Consider the following 25596-nt stretch of genomic DNA (forward strand, 5'->3'; position numbering starts at 1 on the left):
AAGCACCAGGGTTTCCTGGACTCCCATTCTGTCCTTTTCTCTCTTACAATAGTCTATGGCTTCAACTAAACATACTTCAGCTCTCTGTCTCGGGAACTCTCTGCCCATCTCCAGCTGCTGAGTCAGATGTTTTGACCTCTCATTTTGACTCTGCTGTTCTGACTTTGTTGCTTTGATCTCCACAAGGTTTAAGTACTGTTTTTACAAACACAAATACCTTATCCATAAATATTTAACCGAAATTAATTACAGTTAATAAATTCTTTCCAGAGCAAATTTTGTTAACTCAATTTCTTAATCAATTTCCTACACTCCACTGTCAAACCACTTATAGATTTTATTGTATTTTATAAAAATTATTTTTATCTAGATAAATGTTATTTCTGTTTAAATTTTACATTAAAGACAGCACAACTATTTTTTAATTATATAATGTTGTTACAGCTTTGACTTGGAGGCCATTTTTATCTACAAAAGCTAATTTTCTCAAAATTCTATATATTAAATTTTCAGAAGAACCTTAAATCTTCAATCAAATTTTATTTAATGACAATACTGCATATTACTTTATTTTATGTGTATCATTTTGTTTAATATTTCTCAGGCCAAACTTTGTAGTTTTGAATGTTTCCAACAGGAAGCAATTATTTAGAGTATGGTTTTAATCACAGTCCTATTTCATGCCATTTCTACAGTAATATCTGTTATACATTTTCAAAAGAGTACTATTAGGTTTTATTTCTTAGCTAATTTACAAGAAAACTGCAAGTAATTTTCATCACATATTCCAAAATTACTCTAATAAGGAACAAATGTCCATTGAGTCAAGTGTTAGGATCAAAATATCCTATTTTACCAAAATCTGTTTGCATGTGTAATAGGAATCCCAAACTCAATAGAAACCCATCTTTCCTCTGTGTTCCCCTTCTTATGCTATGGCATGATCTCTTCTTGGTCATCTAAACCAGAATCACATGTAGGTTAGTTCATCCACAGCTCATGTATTTATTCATATCCATTAATACCCTCAAAAAGCATTTATTGAAAACCTTCTATGCAGAGTACTAAGCACTGAATTTCTTTCCTGGCCCATCTCTCTCCATACTGTCCACAAATATATCATTAGGTCTTTATTTCTACATCCTCAATATCTCTTAAAATTACGTGTCATTAAGCAAGCAAATAAAACTTGGTACATGATGGGAGTGGGAATAGGGAAGAAGCAAATTAAAATCATCTGGCTTATAACTGAATGTTTCCGTTTCTATAGCACTCATTTTTCTCAGCCACCATTTCTCCTTTGTGAAGTTATGCTATTGCATAAGTGTACTTCAGTGTGTGGGTGCTTCAATTGTTATTGTTTAAATGGCACATTTGCTTTACTTTGGACTCCTGAAGTGTTGGAATGAATATAGATGTGGTGATATATCTGAGTACAGAAACAACATTCTGAGAACACTGTGATCTGTTTTTTTCTGCCACATTGCACAGTGGGAAGTCTAGATAATAATCTTCTTAATAATGCTAAACAATCATGTACAACACAGTGTCCTACTACATACAGAGGAATCCATTAACATGCTCCTTGTATTGTTGGTATTCAGCACATGTTTATTACCACTTACATCATGATAAGCATAAATGTAATCTGAGTTTTGCATTTACCATTTATCTTGACATAATATCAATTCCCACTTCAGAACCGAGTTAGCCACAAAATTCCAAATATGGATTTCGACTCCCTGAGCTTCAGGCTCACTTAAACTTTCACTAGCACTCTTTCTCAATGTGAGATCTTACTTGCTGTTACATTTGTGCTATTTCATACTCATATTTTTATCTTGCACCTTTGATAATATTTTCTTCAATTTTCATATGAAAGATGAACACTGCAAATAATTGCAAGATTTGTTTAGTTTTAAATCATGAATATAAAATCATGTGAGTGGAGTTAGTGGGGGAAAATCTGTTGAAACCTATCAAAATTATTTTACTTTGTTTCTTAAACTTTTACTGCTATATTTTTGTGAGCCTGGGGCCTAATAATAAATACTTTGCAATCACAGATGAAATTAGTACTCATGGAACTTTTGCCAAAGGCAAAAAAAAAACACACGAAAAAACAACAAAACAAATAAATAAAAACTCTTTAGTACCCTTCCCTCTCTGCCTCACCAAATCAATTCTTTCACAATACACTTTCATCTATGATATTATAAATGAGAAAATTAAAACTAATTTGAGCAAAATTTAAATGCATAACACTTCTGCACCATCTCCCTCTCCCAAGTTAATGTAGCCCGCTGTCGGGATGAACAGGCTCATCCTCTCCGCTTTGGGTGTTTGATGACCTTACAAGACTTCATATTGAAGTTTTGCTCAGTTCTAACATCCAGCACTGCTCTAAGGCCTACCTGGTTTTCCTGCTCCCAAAGTCAGAGCTGGCTAGCTGTTCATTGAGGAAAAGAGTTCCCGTGCTGCCTGTTCTTCAGTGTCTAGAGTTTGGCTAAGATGCTCCATGGTATTGTTGCCTTGAATCCATTTTATTTAGCCTAGTGGCCTGCAGTGACCCTTAACTACACTAGTCCCTCACGCAATCACATTCCCTAGGTAGACGCCCACAGAGTCATAAGTAAACAAAAGGTCCTGATATGACTTCCCCAACAGCCATTGTGATCAACAATCTCCCCTGCCTCCCAATGCCTTTCCCTTATGTGCCCCTTAGATTCCCAGGGACTTAAACCCTGCTGTCTTAATTTGAATTAGCCCAGGAACCCCCAAGTACTCTACCCACAGACCCTAACAAAAGCATGTGCCCAGATTTTGTCTCCATCTGTCTGTCTTTATTTTGCCTTGACCTTCTACTCTGGCCCAAGGCCAGGTATTTTCTCCAGGACCTGTGAGTAATAAACTTCTCTTTTTCAATTTCTCTTATGGTCTATTATCGAACCGAAGCTCACCATCCCACACTCTGTGCTCCATACTTAAGTGTTAATTTGATAAATGCATAACATTCTGTCAGGTAACATTTCTTTTATGTCTTTGAACAGCCATGAATCAAGCTGTGTCAAAGAAAAAGCAACAAGGTATATTTTCCTTTTAGCCAACAAAAATAAACTATACTTTACAATTAATAACCCTCAAAATTAGTCTCTTTTTCAAGAAAATGTGTTTTGGATCAATCAGTAATTTAGGACAACCAATACTTCTTTTAAACAATTAATAATGTTACGTTAGCAAACAAGAGTATTCAAAGGCAAATTTATATAGAAATCTATATTCGTTTCCTAGTGCTACTGTAGCAAATTACCACAACTCAGTGATTTAAAGCAATACAAATTTATTATCCCACTAGAGGCCTGGTGCATGAAATCTGTGCATGGGTAGGGTCCCTAGGCCTGGCTGGTGATCAGGGCCGATTGGGGCCTTCTGGTTGCTGGCCAGGGCCTTCCTTCATTCGGTGCCACCCCTTGGTGATCAGCACATGTCATGGCGAGTGATCAAACTCCTGGTCTCCCGGTCGAATTACCCGAGGGGACACCGCATATTAGCCTTTTTAAAATATATATATAGATTGTTGTGGAGGCCAAAATCAAAGTGCTGGCTACAAAAGCTCCCTATGAAGGCCGTGAGGAAGAACCCTCCTTGTCTCTTTCAGCTTCTGGTTGTTCCTGATGTTCCTTGGCTATGGCAGCAGAACTCTAATCTCTGCCTCTATCTTCATGTGGCCTTATTCCTCGTGTCTCTCTGTGTCTCTCTTCTTGTTGTAAAGAACGTAGTGATTGGATTTAGAGTTCACCCTAAATTCAAGATGAACCTATCTTGAGATCTATAACTAATTATATCTGCAAAGAGTCTACTTCCAAACAAGGTCACATTCTGAGATTCCAGGTGGAAAAAAATTCTGGGGGGACACTATTCAACCCACTACAATAACATAAGCAGGAACAATTTGCCAACAGCCTCTATAAAGATTTAGAAAAAAATTGTGTGCTTTTAACATGAATCCATAAATTCTTTAGTACTTTTTTCTCTTTAAGAGATAAAGTCTAGCCCTAGCCAGTTTGGCTCAATGGATAGAGTGTCCGCTTGTGGACCAAAGGGTCCTGGGTTCGATTCTGGTCAAGAGCGAGCACCTCAGTTGCAAGCTCCTCCCTGGCCTGGGCCCTGATGGAGGCTCTCTCAGTTTTTCCCTCTCTCTTCCACTCTCTCTAAAAATCAATGGAAAAATATCCTCAGGTGAAGATTAAAAAATAAACAAACAAACAAAAAACAAAATAAAGAGATGAAGTCTAATTTCTTTTCCCTTATGTATAAGCTGGCTATAGTGATTTGCTTTTAACAAATAGTAAAAAGTGGAAGTGACCAAGGGCAACTTTGGAGACTAAGTCAAAAGGCACTTTTGCTCATTCTTTCATTCTCACTCCAATAGAAGTTAACTTCCATGTCATGAGGACACTTGAGTAACCTATGGAGAGGCCCATGTGGCAAAACAGAGGCTGCCTCTCAATAGCCAGGCAGGAACTGATGCCTCTTGCCCACAGTTGTGTGATAAGCCATCTTAGACATGATCCTCAAGCCCTATTCAACCTTCAGATGGCTGCAGCCTTTGTCCATATCCCGACAACAACCACCTGCGACATCTTGAGCCAGAACCACTTGGCTAATCTGTTCCTAAATTCATGACTCACAGAGACTGTGAGATAATAAATGTTTGTTATTGTTATGTATTCTATTGTTATGCAGCAATAGGAAACTAACCCAGCTATATTTATCTATCTAATACTTCCTTAAACAATTAATAAGCCTTTCCTTATACTTTGAAACTGGCTTACTTTATAACTTTATTTTAGTTTAATATTTCTATAAATATAATAATAATAATAATAATAATAAAAGACAAAAATAACACAGGATTTTTTGTTACTCCTCACCTGAGGATATTTTTCAATTTATTTATTTTTAGAGAGAGAGAATGGAAGGAAGGGGGAGAGACAGAGAGAGAAACATCAATGTGAAACAGACACATTGATTGGTTGCCTCCTGCACACATCCCAACCAGGGCCAGGGATCTAGCCTATAATCGAGGTACATGCTCTTGACTGGAATCGAACCTGGGACCCTTCAGTCTGCGGGTGGATGCTCTATCCACTAAGTTAAACTGGCTAGGGCAATAAATTATTTTTATTTCTCTGTCTTCCTTTTTAATATGACCAATATCATAGCTTTATAAACCAACTAGAGGCCTGGTGTATGAAATTCGTGCGGGGGGGGGGGGTGGTGTCCCTCAGCCCAGCCTGCACACTCTCCAATCTGGGACTCCTCTGACATCCTTCTCACAATCTGGGACTGCTGGCTCCCAACCGCTCACCTGCCTGCCTGCCTGATTTCCCCTAACTGCTTCTGTCTGCCAGCCAGATCACCCCCTAACTACTCCCCTGCCAGTCTGATCAATGCCTAACTGCTCCCCTGCTGGCCCGATTGCCCCCAACTGCCCTCCCCTGCTGACCTGGTAACCCCTAACTTTCCTCCCCTGCCAGCCTGGTCCCCCCCAACTGCCCTCCCCTGCCAGCCCAGTCACCTCTAACTTCCCTCCCCTGCCAGCCCAGTTGCCCCCAACTGCCCTCCCCTGATGGCCTGGTCCCCCCCAACTGCCCTCCCCTGATGGCCTGGTCCCCCCCAACTGCCCTCCCCTGCCAGCCCGGTCACCCCTAACTGCTCTCCCCTGCAGGCCTGGTCACACCTAGCCCTCCCCTGCTGGCCATCTTGTGGCTGTGGGCACCGCCATCCTTGAAGGTGTGGTAGTCAATTAGGATATTCCCTCCTTTTTGGCTGTGGGCACTGCCATCTTTGAGGGCAGGGCAGTCAATTAGCATATTCCCTCCTTATTGGCTGTGGGTGCCACCATCTTTGTGACAGCATGAGGGTCAATTAGCATATTCCCTCTTTATTAGATAGGATAGTTGATACAATTTATTTTCCTACTTTTTCACTTTGCATTGTATCATAAGCATTTCTACCATGTTACTTTTATTATCATCATAATTACCACTTTTTAATGAATATACCATAGATTATATAATTATTTACTAATGTTGGATAACGGGATTGTTTCTAATAACTTGAAAGTGTGTGTAACAATTAATATTTTTGTGCATAGAATTTTTTTCTAGTCTCATGTATATATATCCATAATCATGAAGACAGTATCAAAGATTAAAAGTATTTGTATATATTTTGAAATGTACTATAATTAGTTATCTAAAAGGGCTGTGAATTCTAAACATTTCAATTTTAATATACTTATGGTAAACAAAAGTACCCTAGGATTATGAACCTAAGATGCTGATGAGGATCTTCTTTAACTTTGGGAAATCTGACTAGTTTTTTTAAAAAAATTAATTGTAGTCTAAAACCTGTTCCTAAGATGATGTCATTTTCTTAACTATCACATAACTTAGCATCAACAGACCTTACAGTAAGTCATCATAGATGTGCCTGTATTACTGTAAATAATTTACCTGAATTCCCTTTAGAGATGAAGCACCCATATAAAGAAACACTCCATATAGCACTGGCATGGGGATAAACTGTGAAAGAACAATTGGAGAAAAGACACAATTTATTTTCAACTTATTTGGATTAAAGGCAAAGAATAGAGCTAATACTTAGATGTTGCTTCTACATTATACCAGATGTTTCCAAAATTGTGGATTGTTCAACTTTTCTCTTTCTTTAAATACTCAGCATCATTCTATCTCTATAGTATTTATATGACATACACATCAATTCTTGCAAATATACTTATGAAATTATTAAATACAAGTAAATTTATGTAAATAATTAAATATTTCAACTAGAATTTATAAATTATAGACAACTGAGATGAGTTACAATAAAATACAAATAACACATTTTAGAAATATCTACCAGAATTATGACATAATAATTACTCTTTAATGCTCTCATATTATTATTTTTATGGAACATATACAACTGCACATGTGGCTATGACCGTAACATTGCTTACTTCTATACCTTTATCTTATACTAGGTAATGTTAATTGCAAATATAGCTTTCCATTGACAAAAAAAATAAAAGCTTTATTTTGTGTAAGCCTGTAGTGAATTCAGGTCACAAGTCAATCAGAAATAATGAGGGACTCTTTCCCACAACTTTGTCACATTCTCAAAATTATGGTAATAATTTACACATCAAATTTTACTTTGCCAGACTAAATTTTTATTTAAGTATTTTAAAATACAGCACACAATTTTCTTCATTAAGTTAAAAAGTTACATAAACATGGTAAATAAATTCATCACTTTCATCATGTGCCATAAAATATTTGCCAATTGATGGTTTAGATTCAAATGAAATCTCTTAAATAATAATAAGTATGTTCTGCCTTCTCTTAAATTCATAAGGGCAGATTTTATTACCTTCAGAATACTGGTCATAAAGACTGATGAACCCATAAGAACAAAAATCATAAGCCCAGTAACTCTCTGCTCCCGGATGCCAAGAAATTTGGGTTGTTCTCCGGGAGCTGAACACTCTGACTCCAGTTTTAGGCTGTTGACATGAGTGATGGAGAGGACAGTGGCAGCCACAAACCATGGCAGGCCCATGATGGAGCACACACCAAGCATGACAGCCACCATTAACAGGTCCAGATGGTATCCACAGCCTTTCTGTTTAAAGAGAGAGAGAGAGAGGATATTCATGGGACCTGAACTTAGTCTAGTGACAAATAACACGACTACCATGGAACAGTAAGAATAGAAAGAAGATGCTGTCTTGAATCTTATACAACTGATTCTAAAATGCAAAATCAAGATAAAAAAGCAACAGTGTCATAATATATAATTCACTTAAAGAAATGTTGCAGATATTCCTACTGCAATTATGATTATAGTGTCTTCTACATACTTTGATAGGTTCAATGTATTTCTAGGTTAATATCACATTAGTTTCTATTCTATTTCTATTGGGTAAGTAAAGTCATTATCAAATACAGTCACTTCCATAGTTTCCTTAAATGGGCAAGTTAATTTTCAATTAGTATTATTCACAATTCATCATTATTTAATCACACATAAAAATATTAAGTACCAACTTTCTATCACGTAGTAGGCTGAGAAAACAAAGTAGGGACTGTGACAACAACGGAGCTAAGAATGACCTAATTGTGACTAGAAGACAACTTCCTGACAATATCCAAGTATCCTCTCCTATGAGATCGCCTAAAGATAAATTATCACATGATCTCACTGATATGTGGAATCTAATGAACAAAATAAACTGGTGAACAGAACAGATCTAGAGACATAGAAGCATGGAACAGACTGGAATCTCAGAAGGAAGGCAGGGGGTGGGTGGGAAGAGATGAACCAAAGAAATTGTATGCATATATGAATAACCCATGGACACAGAATAGGGTGGTGGAGGCCTGGGGCAGGGGATGGGAGAAGGCTAGAAGGGGTCAATGGGGGGAAAAGTGGGATATATATAATACTTTCAACAATAAAGTTTTCTTTAAGATAAATTATTCTAAAATACTCTGTTTCCAATTGCCATCTTTTGTTTCAATGGGTGACTTTCCCTAGGAAAAATAATATCATGTAACCTAAGATTCCTTATACAAATATATATGTACATATATATGTGTGTGTATACACACACACACACACACACACACATACACACACACACAATCAGTTCCATTTGTTTTAGTTTCAGCAACTTAAAATCATAGTTTTTGTGTTTTCTCTCTCTTCTGTGATCCTATTCCACTATCACTGATCTCCAGGTATTGCAAACTTAAGTGCTTTCTGGACCAATCAGGAAATGTGAAAAAGGAAAAGAAAACGCAAGGGGCATGTGAAACGTGCGGGAACTGATGACTGCTCTCTAAAGAAATTGAAAATGGGGAAGAGCCGAGTTAACCTCTCCCTCTCCCTTGGGAAGGTGACAGGGCAAAGTCTCAGACGTAGCAAAGGGCTTGGCCTCGTTCACATTCCAGCTCTTAATGAGAGGTAGTGTAATAAAGTGGTTAAGAGTTTAGTTTCTGGAGACTAGTGGCCTGGAATCAAATGCTGGCCCAGCCAATGACCTTGAGCCTCTGTTTCCCTATCTGAAAAATGGTGATGACGATACAGGAGCCACCTAATTGGGTTGTTGTGAGAAGTATATCACTTAATTTTGCAAATCATTTAGAACCATAATGGGTATATAGTGCACACCTATCAAATGTTAGAGACTATTACATTCTAGCAGTTGAACAATAAATTTCTCTTTTGAACTCATTTGTTTTAAGGCTCCTCAATAAAAGTATGTTTCTTAAGGGCAGGTAACTTATCATATAATTTCTCAGTGTTTCCTATGGTTTTTAGCACAGTCATTGGCATACAATAAGCAATCAATAAGTTGATTTTTTAAAAAGTAAATATGCATCATTGAAACATCTTTTGGAATCCAGTTTAATATGTATAATTTTAAATATAGCTGTTAAATTTGTTGTCATGAGTGAGAGCAGACATTACCAATTCTTCTAGAAGAATAATTTTGGCTTCTTTTTTTTACAGGCAGTTTTACCAAACTGTAAGCAATTTACAGTTAATATGAAAGCTCATATAGCCTGGAGTGAAACATATGAATTACTTGTTGCATATTTGTCATGGTAGTATTTCCTTTTTGCTCTTTTGTTTTGTTAATTGTTTTATTAAGAAAAATACCTTTTAAGTCCATTGTACTTCCTTTCTGCCTATCACTGCCAAATTATAAAAGTGCAGGGTGACAAGGAGGCAATGGGAGCCATCCACACAATGACCTCCTCCTGGGCCACTGTCAGTGGTACTCTTCCTTGGTCAGCTGAGCTGGGGCAATGCTCCAGTTCGCCACAATGCCTAAGCTCAGTTTCCCTTGTGAAGAAGTTGCTAGAAACTTTTCTTGGCAAGTAATGCAGGAAAGATCTTCATTACTAGGATCTCGAGAGTGGGCAGAGAAACACCCTGATATCCACTTAAACAAAAAGGCATGGGAAGAAATAAGCTTCACCAGGCCATAGTTTGTTCCTTGGGTCCTTCTGCAGAACATTTTGGAAGATGTAGATGCATGGACTAAAACTCAAATTTGGGTCCCTTAAAAGGACAATATCTTAGCCAGTTAGAGAACTGCTTTGTCCTAGGGACTCAGGAGTGAGAAGGAGCAAGAATAGTGAAGGACTTGCTCAAGCCCCAGCCTCTGGGGGAGGACAGTGTGAATGACACCCCTGGGGCTGTGCAGAGCTGTAGTACTGCTGAGAGAGAATAGAGCATGGAAGTGGATAAACATCAGAGAGCAGTGGACATGGGGCCTTGAGCCTGTACACCCTGGATTTTCCCAGGACCCATGTTGACTATGGCTTAATAATATGAGGAAGGACTTCTTCATGATAGTGATTTCCTATACCTCTTACAAAGTGTTTTTAAAATAATGTAAATAGTAAGATTCTCACTTGCAGGAAGCAGAAAAAAAATAATGCTCTCAGAGGAAATAATTTATTTTTAAATTTAAAAAGCTAGCTTTGTAAAGTGCAAGTATATAATAAAAACAAAAATACAGCTCGCCCTGGTCATGCTGTACAACAATGGCAGCATCTTAATGTGAATGGAAAAAATAAAGCAGTCTGGGACTTTCACTCATTAAACATCATTCTTCTCCTTCTCTTTCATTTAACATGTCTTTAAAAACGTGGTCTTTGTAACCAAATTATTAGCTGATAGGCATGCCAGCCAAAGGAAAGTATCCCTTTGTTAGAGAAGAAACTCTGCACCTTCGAACATATTTCTGTAGAATATTTTCCTGAAATAAAGACAGAACCAGAGCTTTTATTCTCACATTCATCCATGAATCATGGGAAATGGACATATGGAAGGAAAAGGGAGCATAGCAACAGGTGATGCTACAGCAGACCCCACTAAAACCAACATGCAGCAAGACAAGAGGCCAGCCAAGAGGACCATCTGATACCCAGATGCCACTGCTGAAAAAATTCGTTTCAAAGCTTGGCAGCAATTTCCTGCAGCTGTCAAGTTAACCACATAAAAGACTATAGATTGACATGAAGAACCAGGCTGACAAAGAGGGCAAAAAGAACATATCAAATGCCATAATCATCAAGAGAATGTGGTGCCAAATGAATGCTGCAAATGCATTCATTTACTCAAGTGATCTGGGATTGTATTGCTGTTTATTAAAAATGATGTCAAAAGAAGCCTGAACTCTCTACAGAAACACGTAGAAAAGCCCACGGTTGTACCTGAACAGAAACTTTCTTTTCTGTAAAATAATATATCTTTCCATTTTTAGAAAATACATTTTTAAGTGAACATGTGTAATGCTTTTCAAAGAGATTCATTTAACCTATGCCTAGCCCACTGCTCTTGGAAAGAAATGAACAAGCAAAAAAATGCTAGAGTATGGATTTATATCTATATATAATGTAGATGATGATTTGCATTCTCAAATTTTTACATTTGCAGCTTTTAAATCTTTTAATTAAAGTATAGTTGACATACAATATTGTATTAGTTTCAGGTGCACAACATAGTGATTCTACATTTATCTATCTTACCATGATCACCATGATCAACCTAAAGGTCATGAAGCACAGTGAGTTGGAGTTTGGCTAATTTTGAGTTTCTTCATTCTGAGGGAGGAGTAAATTACTGTGCCGGTGATGTGGACTTAGCCTCTATAGGTCAACATGTCATTCCTGTGTGATGTAGTAACACCCACAAAATAATGAAAACCATTTTTAGTGGCATGAAAAGTTCTTCTAAAAGAAAACCAACTACTAGTTTTGGTGATGGAAATAAAGAAAACGTTAAAGGACCTCCACTATAAGTCTGAGATAAGGAATGAAAAGCTGAATTCCAAGGTGACTTGGATATATGGTGTTGACTTAGATAACTTTAGACATATGTTGTGGAATTCATCAGGTGCTTGATACAGAAACCACAAAACATACTTCATTGAATTATTTCTGGGAATGCTCCACTCAAGGCAAAAATGGGCTTTCAAGTGAGGAAAAGAAATAAGTAAAAGCAGAAAATGTGGTTAACTTGTGGTCTGGGGACATGTTCAAGGAACACATGTCTTTCAGTGACAATGCGGCTCAAGTCAAAGCCAGAAGATAGTGCAAACATTTCAGGGAAGCAACAGGCGGAGAGAACGGCTTTAGAACAAACCGTTATTCTGAGTAAAGACTGTTCTTGGAGGTGATTTTTTGTTATTGTTAACAGGAAAATCAGTAGCAGTAGACCACACTATACCAACACTTACAGAAGACAAAGGTTAGAGGCCAAAGAGAAAAAAAAAGTGTTCAGTGTAGATAAAATATATCTTCACTGCAAGGAACTTGCTTTGCAAATATCCATATCCAAGGGGAAGATGGGATGTTCAGACTCATAGCGACCAAGAATAGACTGGCTCTTCTACTTGGGGAAATATACCAGCTTGATTAAGTGAGATTTGCTCTATTGTTAACTATTAAGGGGAAACATTATGAATCTTTTAAATACATGGTCATTTATTTGTATAATAAAAAAATTAATGTATAATGTAATATAGTTTACTAATATAGCCTCAAATTTATTTTAGTGACCAAAATAATAAATGTTTTTGTTTTACATTTAATTCTATAAATGCAAGTACTTGAAAGACCACATAAAGAATGCTTTATTATATTTTAGCTATTGTACATGATAGGCAAAGAAGGAAATACATCATATTGGAGTTTGGCAAAGATGGTGAATGTCAAGGGCCAACCACAGGCGTATGAAGAACAGAAGGAAGTGCTGTGTGATTTATAATTCTGAGAGTCCAGGAAAGAGAAATGACAGAGAATGGCCAAAAACAAAAAAAAAGTACCACCCTCAGCAAATCTTCACTTACTTCCACATTTTGTTTTAATATGAGTCCACTAATGCTTAGAAAAAATACTTCCTCCATCAGTTTAGCTGATAATCTTTAAAAGAATAATTTTTCAGTGAAATCTGTGGAATTCCTGCCTAAATATAAAGACTAAAAAATGTTTTTCTTTGAAGCAATGATTGCACAGCTTATTTTATTCTTAAAATATGATCTATTTAGTTTTTTTGTGTATATGTTTTATTATTTAAGTCATCCCTGATACTTTATTTTTTATATAAAATAAAAAATACATATTTAGCTTAATTTATAACATCCTATGTAATAAAAGCCTAATATGCTAAGTGTCCGGTCAACCAGTCGGCCACTCAACCAATCAAAGTGTAATATGTTTATGATATGCTAAGGCCGTTCAACAGCTCACTATGATGTGCACTGACCACCAGGGGGCAGGCGCTCCAACCAGTAGGCTAGCTTGCTGCTGGGGTCCGGCCAATCTGGGACTGAGCGAGATGGGCCTGACATGCCCATGAGCCCTCCTGCTGTCCCTCCCTGGCTGGCCAACCTCTCATGTCCCTCCCTGGCCCCAATCGTGCACTAGTGGGGTCCCTCAGCCTGGCCTGTGCCCTCTTGCAATCTGGGACCCCTCAGGGTATGTCGGAGAGCCAGTCTCGGCTCAATTCCACAGGCCAGGCCGAGGGACCCCACTGGTGCACAAATTTGTGCACCTGGCCTCTAGTGTGTCATATAATAAAATATATATACAGCCATTTAAAATGATAATGGAGTCCCATTTTTTTATTTTCTCCCTAGTTTCCTCTGCCCTAGGAGATATAGCTACAAATATATTGCTACAAGAGATGTCTGAGATTTTGCTGCCTATGTTTTCTTCTAGGATTTTTATGGTTTCACAACTTACATTTAAGTCTTTTATCCATTTTGAGTTTATTCTTGTGTATGGTGTAAGTTGGTGGTCTAGTTTCATTTTTTTTGCATGTACCTGTCCAATTTTCCCAACACCATTTATTGAAGAGACTGTCTTTTTTTTTTTTTTTAAATATATATTTTATTGATTTTTTACAGAGCGGAAGGGAGAGGGATAGAGAGTTAGAAACATCGATGAGAGAGAAACATCGATCAGCTGCCTCCTGCACACCCCACACTGGGGATGTGCCCGCAACCAAGGTACATGCCCTTGACCGGAATCGAACCTGGGACCTTTCAGTCCGCAGGCCGACGCTCTAGCCACTGAGCCAAACGGGTTAGGGCGAAGAGACTGTCTTGACTCCATTGTATGCTCTTGCCTCTTTAGTCAAATAGTAATTGAGTGTAATGGCTTAGGTCCATTTCTGGGGTCTCTGTTCTGTTCCTTGATCAATATGCCTGTTCTTGTGCCAATACCAGCCTGTGTTTTTTTTTTGGTTTGTTTGTTTTTGTTTTTGTTTTTGTTTTTTCTTTATTAAATCTTTATTGTTCAGATTATTACATTTGTTCCTCTTTTTTATCCCCATAGCTCCCCTCTGCCCAGTTCCTACCCCACCCTCTGCCCTTACCCCGCCACTGTCCTCATTCATAGGTGCACGTTTTTTGTCCAGTCTCTTCCCGCATCTCCCACACCCCTTTCCCCACCAAGAATAATCAGTCCATTCCCTTTCTATGTCCCTGATTCTATTATAATCAACAGTTCATTCTGTTCATCAGATTATTTATTCACTTGATTCTTAGATTCACTTGTTGATAGATGCATATTTGTTGTTCATAATTTGTATCTTTACCTTTTTCTTCTTCTTCCTCTTCTTAAAGGATACCTTTCAGAATTTCATATAATACTGGTTTGGTGGTGATGAACTCCTTTAGCTTTTCCTTATCTGTGAAGCTCTTTATCTGACCTTCAATTCTGAATGAGAGCTTTGCTGGATAAAGTAATCTTGGTTGTAGGTTCTTGGTATTCATCACTTTGAATATTTCTTGCCACTCCCTTCTGGCCTGCAAAGTTTCTGTTGAGAAATCAGCTGACAGTCGTATGGGTATTCCATTGTAGGTAACTGGATTTCTTTCTCTTGCTGCTCTTAAGATTCTCTCTTTGTCTTTTGTTCTTGGCATTTTAATTATGATGTGTCTTGGTATGATGTGGTCCTCTTTGGATTCCTTTTGTTTGGGGTTGTCTGTGCTTCCTGGAGTTGTAAGTCTATCTCTTTCACCAGGAAGGGGAAGTTTTCTGTCATTATTTCTTCAAATAGGTTTTCAATATCTTGCCCTCTCTCATCTTCTGGCACCCCTATAATTCTGATGTTGGTACACTTGAAGCTGTCCCAAAGGCTCCTTACACTATCTTCGTATTTTCGGATTCTTTTTTCATTTTGCTTTTCCGGTTGGGTGTTTTTGCTTCTTCGCATTTCAAATCTTTGCCTTGATTCTTGCGCTCATCTGGTCTGCTGTTGGGAGTCTGTATAATATTCTTTATTTCAGTCCGTGTATGCTTAATTTCTAGTTGGTTCTTTATCACAACATCAAGGGTCTCATTAGATTTCTTGTAGATCTCAATAAGTTTATCGGTGGCTTCTAGGCAGTTCTTGAGAGACCTTAAAAGTGTGGTTCTGAACTCAATATCCTCCATTGACAATTTTGTCCTGTTTCTTTGTCTCCGCATTTTTTATGCTTTCTTGGTGTACCCCCTAGTGGTCTTTGTGCTTAGTCTTGTTGTAGTTAAGCCTTGATTGTTGTAGTTAATACTAGAGGGATTTGACCTCCAGGCGAACTGGCTGTGAGAATCAGCTGTGTCTGCAGTGGGAAAACTTCTGTCCTCTGGGGAGGTGCTAATCTAGCCTTTGCCTGAGGCTATCTGGCAAATGGCTCTGCACAGGGCTTGGGCGGGGCGGTTCGCAAGGGATCAACAGGGCAGGTGGAGGGAGCAGTTATGGCTGCTCCCAGTCCTGTCCCCAGAGGCTCTGCCTCTCAGAGTCCCAGCAACTGCTGCAAACCTCGGAGAGAAAGCTGCCCTCACATTCCGACTGATGCCAGACAGTCCCGCTTCTCCCGTTTGAGTCTGGGTCCCTAGAGACTTGCCCAGAACTGGAGCTCAGAATCTGAGACTCCCTCCCGATTGAAAACGACAACTGGGCCCTCAGCCACCAGCCCACTCCGCGCGCACCTCCGCACCTTTGTATTTTCCGCACTGCACCTCCTCTGCGTCTCGGTATGCTGTTCTCTTTCCTTCTAGTTGAAGAATTTCCCCTCAGCCAGCCTTCCTGTGGTTGTGGGCGATGTCCGTTCCGTCTTTTAGTTGTATTTTTGAAGTGGTTGTTCTAGGCAGCAAACTCCAGTGTTTACCTATGCCGCCATCTTGGTTTCCCCCTCTCCAGGCTGTTTTGACTACAGTGGCCTTGTAGTATAACTTGATATCTGATATTGTGATACCTTCAATTTTGTTCTTCTTTCTCAAGATTGCTGTAGCTATTTGGGTCTTTTTTGGTTCCATATAAATTTTTGGAGTATTTGTTCTAGAGCTGTGAAATATGCCATTGGTATCTTAATAGGGATTGCATTGAATCTATAGATTGCTTTGGGTAGTATGGACATTTTAATTATGTGAATTCTACAAATCCATGAATGCAGTATATTCTTTCACTTGTTTATATCTTCCTCTATCTCTTTTTTTCGGTGTCCTGTAGCTTACCTTCTTGGTTAAGTTTATTCTTAAGTATCTTAATTTTTTGTTGCAATGGTAAATAGGTTTTTTGTTTTTGTTTTTTTAGTTTCTCTTTCTGAGAATTCATTATTGGTGTATAAAAATGCCATAGATTTCTGTTAATTTTGTATCCTGCTACATTAAAATTAAAAGCTCTGCACAGCAAAAGAAACCATCAACAAAATAAAAAGTAAGCTCACTCTATGGAAGAACATATTTGGCGATGATACATCTGATAATATCCAAAATATATAAGGGACTCATACAACTTAACAAGAGAAAGACAAACAATCCAATTAAAAAATGGGCAAAGGATCTAAATAGACGTTTCTCCAAAGTGGACATACAGATGGTCAAGAGATATATGAAAAAAATGCTCAAAGTCACTGATCATTAGAGAGATGCAAATTAAAATTACAATGAGGTATCACCTCATTGACTTCCATCAATGAATGACAAGTGCTGGTGAGGATGTGGAGAAAAGGGAATCCTAGTACACTTCTGGTAGGAATACAGATTGGTATGGAAACAGTATCGAGTTTCCTCAAAAAATTAAATATGGAACTACCATTTGACCCAGTGATCCCACTTCTAGGAATATATCCTAAGAAACCCAAAACACCAATCAGAAAGAATGTATGCACCCCTATATTCATAGCAGCACAATTTACTAAGATTACATGTTAAGATCTTGGAACAGTCCAAGTACCCATCACTAGATGAGTGGATAAAAAAAGCTGTGGTACATTTACACCATGGAATACTATGCAGCAGTAAAAAAAGAAGGAGCTCTTACCCTTTGAGACAGCATGAAAGGACCTGGAGAGTATTTTGCTAAGCGAAATAAGCTGGTCAGAGAAAGACCAGTATCATATGATCTCAATTATATGTGGAATCTAATGAACAAAATAAACTGATGAACAAAATAGATCTGGAGACACAGAAGCATGGAACAGACTGTGGAATCTCAGAGGGAAGGCGGGGTGGATGGGTGGGTAGGAAGAGATCAACCAAAGAACTTGTGTGAATATATGCATAACCCATGGACAAAGACAATAGGGTGGTGAATGCCTGCGGAGGAGGGAGTGGGGGTGGGGGTGGGGGTGGGCTAGAAGGGGTCAATAGGGGGGAAAGGGGACATATTTCAACAATAAATATTAAAAAATTAAATGATAATGCATATTTGCATTGTTAACATTGGGTGATTCCCATGATAATGCTCTTATGTGAAAAAATGCAAGTGACATATGTAGTATAAAAATATATGTTTTGGTACATATAAAAATGTTAATGACATTATCTCTAGGTAATGAAATGATATTGTTTTCCACTTTTTTAACTTTGCATTATCTATTTTTTTAAACTGAAATCATGTTACTTGATAATAAAAAAGTATAGGTGTTTTCAGTTTTAAAAAATAAACTGGTGTCTAGGAAAAATGTTTTCCTACTTCTTAGAGGGTAGCAAGCTAAATTATCAATATAAAGTAGTTGCACTTGTTTTATAGATCTATTTAAGCAACTATGTAACTTTAATAATTAGGTAGTGGTGGCATTTGCTTTTGCCGAAGGTTAATATTTTAAAAGCAAATACTTTTAAATGATTGATATTAAATAAGTAGGCTATTAAACTTGAGGGTCTGAATTCCTTATTTTGTAAATAGTTCCGTTTCTAATACTGAATTGCGTAGTTCAGCGATGTTTTGGGAGCCAGCTCATATAGGCTATCAGAGCCAATTGTTTAATTTTCAAATAATTTTCCTGCCAATTGATGTCACACTGGTAGCATAAAATGTGCCGTGCGATGATGGGGCTTTCATACTATTAAAATTGCAAACATTGTAAATCAAGATCTCTCTCTTTTTTAAATGCAGAGAACTGGTTGTTAAACATGTACCAGCACACCACCGGTCTAGTTCCTAAGACTTTATGAAATGTTTTTGTAAAATATATCCTTAATAATTAAGATTTTATTTGACAAAAACAAGTGAATTGAATGAACTTTCAAAAAAGGTTGTGAACACTCTTAAGTTACTTTCTACAAAGAGAATGAAGAATGCTCTTTGCTTTAAGATAGACACACTCTCTCCATTATATACAGCATTATATACAGGAAATTCATTTTAGTAAGATTTATTATAAATCATTCTGCTTTCTTACATTTATGTTTTTACTATTTACAATCAAATAGTTCAATCAGAGATTTTAATCTTTCTAACAAACATACTTATAAATCCTTTGGAACATGTTTTCTGTTGCTCTGACAATGAACCTTTTCCTAGAGTTTAGAGTATGTACATGATTCCAAAACAAAACAAGATTGTGCATGTTTTGTTTTTACAAGATTTGATTTAGATCATTTGTAACCATTCAATGATTTTGATTTTATTTAACATATTCTTATAAGTGATAGCACTCATATTACATAACTCAGACAAATTGTATACCAGTAAACCATTTGATTATTCTCAGTTGCAAAATGGCAGGGTCAGAATATAAAACATATCCATATTCATTCTCTTTGTAAAAAAGAAAGGCATTAAAATCTGCAATAAAACTCAACAGAGGTGTCACAGTCTATAACATTTATTACTGGGTTTTGTTGTCATGGGCATTATAGACAGAGGGAATAACTAAAGAAAACAAGAAATATCTGAAGATGTAATTTGTTCGAATAATGAATGTAATCTAATAGACATATTTTGGGTCAAATCAAGAAATAAAAAAATCCCTAATGTAAGACAAATTGGTAAAGATGCACTTCACCAGAATGGAACATTTCATTAAAATATGTTAAACATGGTAAAGAAAGTTAGAATTTAGGCACTGTTTTTTTTTAAATTGTTTTATTGCTTAAAGTATTACAAAGGGTATTACATATGTGTCCTTTTTTTCCCCCTGCCCTTGACAATCCCTAGACACTGTTTTTACTTTAAACCCTGAAGGTAAGGTTTCAGAATTTAGAGCTCAGTCAAGTATTATTGATTAATTAACTAACTAAAAATAATTAACTTTAAGTTTATTGTAATACAGAATATCCTGAATATGAACAATAAAAAGTATGAACTTGAAAGCATTGTTTTAATATTTCATTATACAAATGACTATAGCATATAAAGTATAATGAACATCAATTGATGTCAGTCAAGTCATAATAATTTACATTAAAATTAATGTTAAAATATACCTTTAGCTTATGCTCTTTTCTGTTGATTATGACAGCTGTAATCTGTTGGTCCATAAAAATTAGAATAGTACACAGCAAAGCTGGAATAATAGCAGCTATTACTGTCCACCATGGATTTGGACCTACAGGTGTAACAAACCAGCCACGATCATCTCTGGTGGGCTGTGAAAAATAAAAGAATGCACATAGTTATGAGTTAGATCAATGAACATCTAATCAAATTAAATTTAACAGATGTTACCAGGAAAACCCTAATTATAAACTGATATGCTGACTGAATAATACTAATGTTTACATTGATAATAATAATGAATGACACTAATGTTTACAAAGCATTTATACGGTACGGCACCATTCTAAGTGCTTTAAATATTTTAACTCGTTTTTTTCTTGGCAACAGATAAGGAGGTACAGATTAAAAAACTGAGACATAGAGAGATCCAATAAATTGCCCAAGATCCCAAAGCTAGTAAGTGCTGGAGAGAGGATTTGAACTCTGACTGGCTGGCTCAAAAATCTATGTTCTTAATCAATATCTATATTAGCTAAAATAATATTTACCATTTCCAGTTGGCAAATTTATTTATATATATTGAAATATATTCATATTTACAAATACATTTATCTTTATAGTTGACAACTGTATGTAATCTTATTTTAAATGTATGCACAGGCCATTATCTGAAAACAGCAAAAAGACAATTGGTGACATCAGGGGCTCAGGGAAGGGTTCTAAACATGGGTGGTGCCTGAGATGAATCCCAAAGGAAGTCTTTTTGACAATAATTCTATGAGGAAGTCCATAGCTCTGTTTGATAGATAATAAAATCAAGTTTAAGGAACTCAACCAGGGTCACAATCTTAGTAACATGGTCAGAATTCTGTTTCAGACCTATTTTTGTTGTAAGTACTATTCACTGGGCAATTCTGCATCAAGATAATGCATTTCCCTTAGTTTCAAAATGCTTCCTTAACTCTTAGGAGTGTTATATGTAGATATTTCAACTGGCAAAATTGACAGGAAATATTTTCAAGTGGCCTCCAGGATTCTATTTCTGTGGTTCCTAATTTTTTAAATAGTAGACCAAAGTTTTAGTCATGCTTATGGAATTTTACTAATCTATATCTTTATATTTTCATCAAAACCCCAAGTTCTTGGTTTCTAGCCATTATCTAAGTCAAGATTTGGTCTACAGAGACGAAGAGGTAAATAGAAAATGCTGTAAGTTCACCTTGAAAACACTTGGTACTTGTAGCTTTGGAGATGGGATCCCAGTGGCATAGTCAATTAAAACCATACACAGAATTGTAAGAAAGACAGCAAAGTCACTCACTATGGATCGAACCTAAGAATAATGAAAACATTTGTCACTTGAAGAAATTATAAATAGACAGGAATACTCAGGAACATAATCTTTCTTTGAAAAACTTTATGACATAACATCACAATATTATATGCTATGCATACTAGAATATTATTATTAGCTCTGTCAGAACCTAAATGTATACTTATGTAACTATCATTAAGATGGATACACACTCAACCTTTCCAGAAAGAGGCACTGTGAAATAGCTGTAATGGTTATTGTGCTATTTTAACTTTTATTTAAAATCTAAGTTTATTATGCAACTAAGTGCGTGAATATTTAGAACATAGAATAAGGTTGCAAGGCCAGAATTTGACTACATTTTAGGAATCTTTCTCACATAGGCAACATTTTAATATGATAAACCTGAAGCACCATAAAATAAAATCCTCATTTTTATTGAAGAAGCATAATATTTTAGTTAGTATATCTGGGATATCAGAATGGCAGCAAGGAATGTGCACAACAGAGTAGAAAAAATGAAAAGTTCTTCTGTGTAAGCCAATTTTAAAGCCATCTCATATATAAAGCCATCTTTCAGCAAAAATCCTAATACAATGATCAACAAGATCTGGCTTCTTTATTAGGATGACTTTATGAGAAACACAAAAATATAGGAGATTATTGTTTCAAGTTACAAATATAAATTTAATCAAATTAAACTTTCAAGGGGAAAGAAATAAACCTTCCACCTTACAGAAGGAGGTGACAAAAACTGAAGTTTTCTGCAGAAGAAACAGTTCTTGAAACATTTTCCCAGCGTGGAATTTTTATTATAATCATCAGCTCTTCCTTAAAATGCTTGTTTTCTTGTTTTCTATTGGCTGAGTCAGACATTATAGGTGTTACTTTGCAGTGTTAAATATTGAACTAAGCTGTGTCTCTGTTTACTTTCCTTTCCAAATATGCAGATGCAAACGTGGTGGGTTAGGGGGAGGGACTGACACTTTGAAATGTAAGAGAATAGAATTCCAATGGGCTTTTCAGGGGCTCTCCCAGTTAGAGTGTGGCAGTGGCTCCAAGGAGGTATCTGTCAGGCTGGAATAGTTCCCACTGTTCATTGAAGGGAGTGACAATCACTACTGCAGTGTGTGCTTTCAATTTCCAAAAACGGAAGTGGGAAAGTGGGAGCTAATCTTTGGGATTTGAAGGAGAGAAGCCTGGAGTTCATGTGCACTTCCAGCTCCTGTCTCAAAACGCTTTTCCTTCACCTCCCTCCTCTGCCACCTCCACTCCTAACCTGGCAGCCTGCTCACACAAAAGCTTTTTAGTGGCTCCGTTCATCACAGCAACTGCTCTTTCTTTTTTCTCAAAACATGTATGCCTTCATAACCTGCTTGATGTAGCTTTATGTTTTAATCCAGAAAACTGTAGTCTAAGTACCTTGGTTGGAAAATAGCGGCTAGTCTTGAACTGCTTCAGGGTGGCTGACATAGTCACTGTGGAAAAGAACAGAATCACGGACCAAAACAGAACATCCGGAACGTATGGGTGCTCGTGGCCGCAGGCTCGTCCCACATACTCTCCGTGCAATGACTTGCATTCCTGCCAGAGGAAGTAAAGCACATGGAGCTTTTAAGAAAAAATGGGCACAGTCCCCTCCGACGTCCAGCATCTGAGGCCAGCTGCCGTGGAGACCCGCAGCTCTGCCTCTGTGGCCCTCACAGTGACTTACCAGCACGCTACGCCCCACAACTTCTATCAGGACAGGTTCGGTAGTGAGAAATATCACAGGCTTATGTGAAATTCAAACAGGAACCACTTTTAAAATTTCGGCCTTTTTCAAATTAAATTTAAATCTATAAAATTAATTGATTTACCAATAATATGTATTTAGCTTATATCAACTAAGTTCCTAAGAGCACATTTATTGAAATTTGACATACTTCATAGTGAGTGATTACTAGGTCAGACACCACGCCAAACCATTTAAATACATCATCTTATTTAATTTGCACATCAAACCTATAAACTAGGTAGCTGTTATTACTTTGATTTCACGCCTGAGGAAACTGGGACAGAGTTTTAGTAATTTGCTCTGATCTCACTGCTGCTGGTGGCGGTAGAGCTGTGATACAAATACAGTGTCCATGGTGGGAATATTATTACTTATTAAGGAAGAACAATGATTTTGTAAAATGATCTAATCCAAAAGCTACCAAAAAAGATGATAAAGGCAACAAGAAAACTATGTTATGTTATTACTGAAATGAAATTGTGAGTCAAAGATCGGGCCTAAACTGAGATCACACAACAACCACAACAAAAATGTTACTACATGAACAAGACGGAGCTCATATTTACTATTATGACTTCTCTGTGGTCTTTCCCTCCTCCCTGCACCCCTCCCCCCGTATATACTTTTATAAGGCCCTGGAGGATCATGTCTAATTACTGCCTTAGCCATGAGGTGGCAGCAAAGTCAAAACAAAATTCCTTTCTCCAAGAAAAGCTGAGCACTTTAAACATTAATATTTTGAAATTGAAAATTTCCTTTTAAAATCATCTTGGTTTCTCTTGTTTTATTTTAAAGATTAGATTACTAAAGTATTTATTTTTATTTTAAAACAGAGAAGATAATTGCTTAAATGAACCAGTGACTTGATCAATCCTTGAGATATTCTGGACCTGAACAGAAATGGAATTGCGCCACGGTACAGAGAGATTTTAAAGAAACATATGCACTGATGGGTTGGGCAGTAACACAGAGTCCACTCACTGAACAATGCATTAGGCCCTGGAGCCCTTGTATAGCAGAAAATAAATACGTTCAAAAGACTGTAAAATAAACCACAGACAGCTACACTGTTATTCAAAAAAAAAACAACCAACCAGTAAATCTAGTTGGAGCAGCTACTCCTAAGGTTTGGCTTATGAAGAAATATTGTTAGTGTACCTTATAATTATCTGAAACAATTCTGTCCCCTCTTCTAATCTAACTGCAAATACCTTCCTTGCTAGCTAAGGCTGAATTCCAATTATCCATGTTAAGTTAATACAGAGCACAATAACTTGGCTAATTGAAAAACCAAAGAAAAATCCTCCAGGCCTTAATTATAGCTTTAATTTTCATTTTCTCAAAACTCTGTAAAAATAAAGTTCCAAAAATAAATCCTTGCTTTTTTCTTCTTTTTTTAGTTCCTTCTCTTGTCCTTGTTCAGAGATACTAGGAGAGCAATTACTAAGCCAAGTAATGGGTAAGCTGAGCGACTAAATACGAAGAGGAGCTACAAGCTCCACTGTAAACTCATTGTCTATAGAGTTGTGATTTCTGCAGTCTTTCGTGCAGTTATAAAATGTTCCTTCGACTTGGCTGAGTCTTGCTCTCAATTCTTAAGAACAGAGCTGCCATTTGCCATTTCAAAGGGTTGTTTAACTGTCTTATAATCTATAATAAATTTACAATAGCTTGCTTAGGTACTTTAATTCAAAGTAAATTTGAAAAGGATATTTATTTGGGGAGGTACAGAATGTTAATATTTTTAAAAGTATAATCTACTAAATTCTACATTTATTTTCTGGTTTATGTTAACTGTTCCTCACCCCCCAACACACACACACACACTTCTACATCTATATCCTGAGATATAGAAGTGAAAACCAAATCTAAATCCTGTTCTTTTAGTTTCAGTCTAACACATGCTTTCATTTACAAAATTAAAAAAAATGCTTGTTGCCAAACTCATTTCTACTAATTATCCTTCAAATACATCCTAAGTATTAATAATTTTATAAATTAGTAAAAATCAAGTTTGATAAAATAAGAAGTTGAAGTTGGCATTAGTGTCCTGCCCCTTAAATATGCTAGCTAAATATGTTATTCTGGCACTGAGACTATTAACCAATTGCAAGTTAAATGCTTGTGAATATTTTAAACCTTACCTAAGAACTCCTTATAATGGCTGATTTTGAGATACTGCTAAAAATACATATAACAAAAGAAACCTAACTATTCCAGTTTGCCATAAAAGACTTGTATTAAGCATTATTCACAACAGCCAAGATACAGAAATAACCTAAGTGTCTGCCAAAGAATTAATGGATGAAGAAAATGTGGTATAAATATGCAATTGGATGTTATTCACCCTTAAAATAAGAAGGAAATCCTGCTATCTTCAAGAACATAAATGAACCTGGAAGACATTATGCTAAATGAAATAAGCCAGAAAAAACAAACACTACATGATTTCACTTAAATGTGGAATTTAAAAAAAGTCACTCATAGAAGCAGAGTACAATGGTGGTTACCAAAGGCTGGGGGGAGAAGGGAAATGGGGAAATATCGTGTCAAAGGGTCCAAAGTTTCAGTTATGTGGAATGAGTAAGTTCTGAGGATCTAACCCACAGCATAGTGACTGTACTTAATAACAGTGTATTACATAGTTGAAATTTACTAAGAGTAAATTTTAATTGTTCTCACCTAAAAAGGCAACTATGTG

At 36.7% G+C, this 25596-nt stretch overlaps 1 protein-coding gene across 7 annotated transcripts in view; it reads right to left on the minus strand.

Annotated features, from left to right (window-relative positions):
• Nucleotides 1-25596, minus strand: part of SLC4A10 (solute carrier family 4 member 10) — a 240109-nt gene that overhangs the window by 23831 nt on the left and 190682 nt on the right. For all 7 annotated transcript variants that reach the window (XM_059704268.1, XM_059704270.1, XM_059704266.1 and 4 more), the window contains 5 exons: nucleotides 22541-22702; nucleotides 21023-21136; nucleotides 19791-19952; nucleotides 7444-7695; nucleotides 6522-6590 (listed from right to left, as the gene is read on the minus strand). In XM_059704268.1, the coding sequence (XP_059560251.1) occupies nucleotides 6522-6590; nucleotides 7444-7695; nucleotides 19791-19952; nucleotides 21023-21136; nucleotides 22541-22702 (759 nt within the window). The remainder of the gene's footprint in view (nucleotides 1-6521; nucleotides 6591-7443; nucleotides 7696-19790; nucleotides 19953-21022; nucleotides 21137-22540; nucleotides 22703-25596) is intronic.

This window comes from Myotis daubentonii, chromosome 7, assembly GCF_963259705.1.
Source record: "Myotis daubentonii chromosome 7, mMyoDau2.1, whole genome shotgun sequence".
NCBI classification, from domain to species: Eukaryota; Metazoa; Chordata; class Mammalia; order Chiroptera; family Vespertilionidae; genus Myotis; species Myotis daubentonii.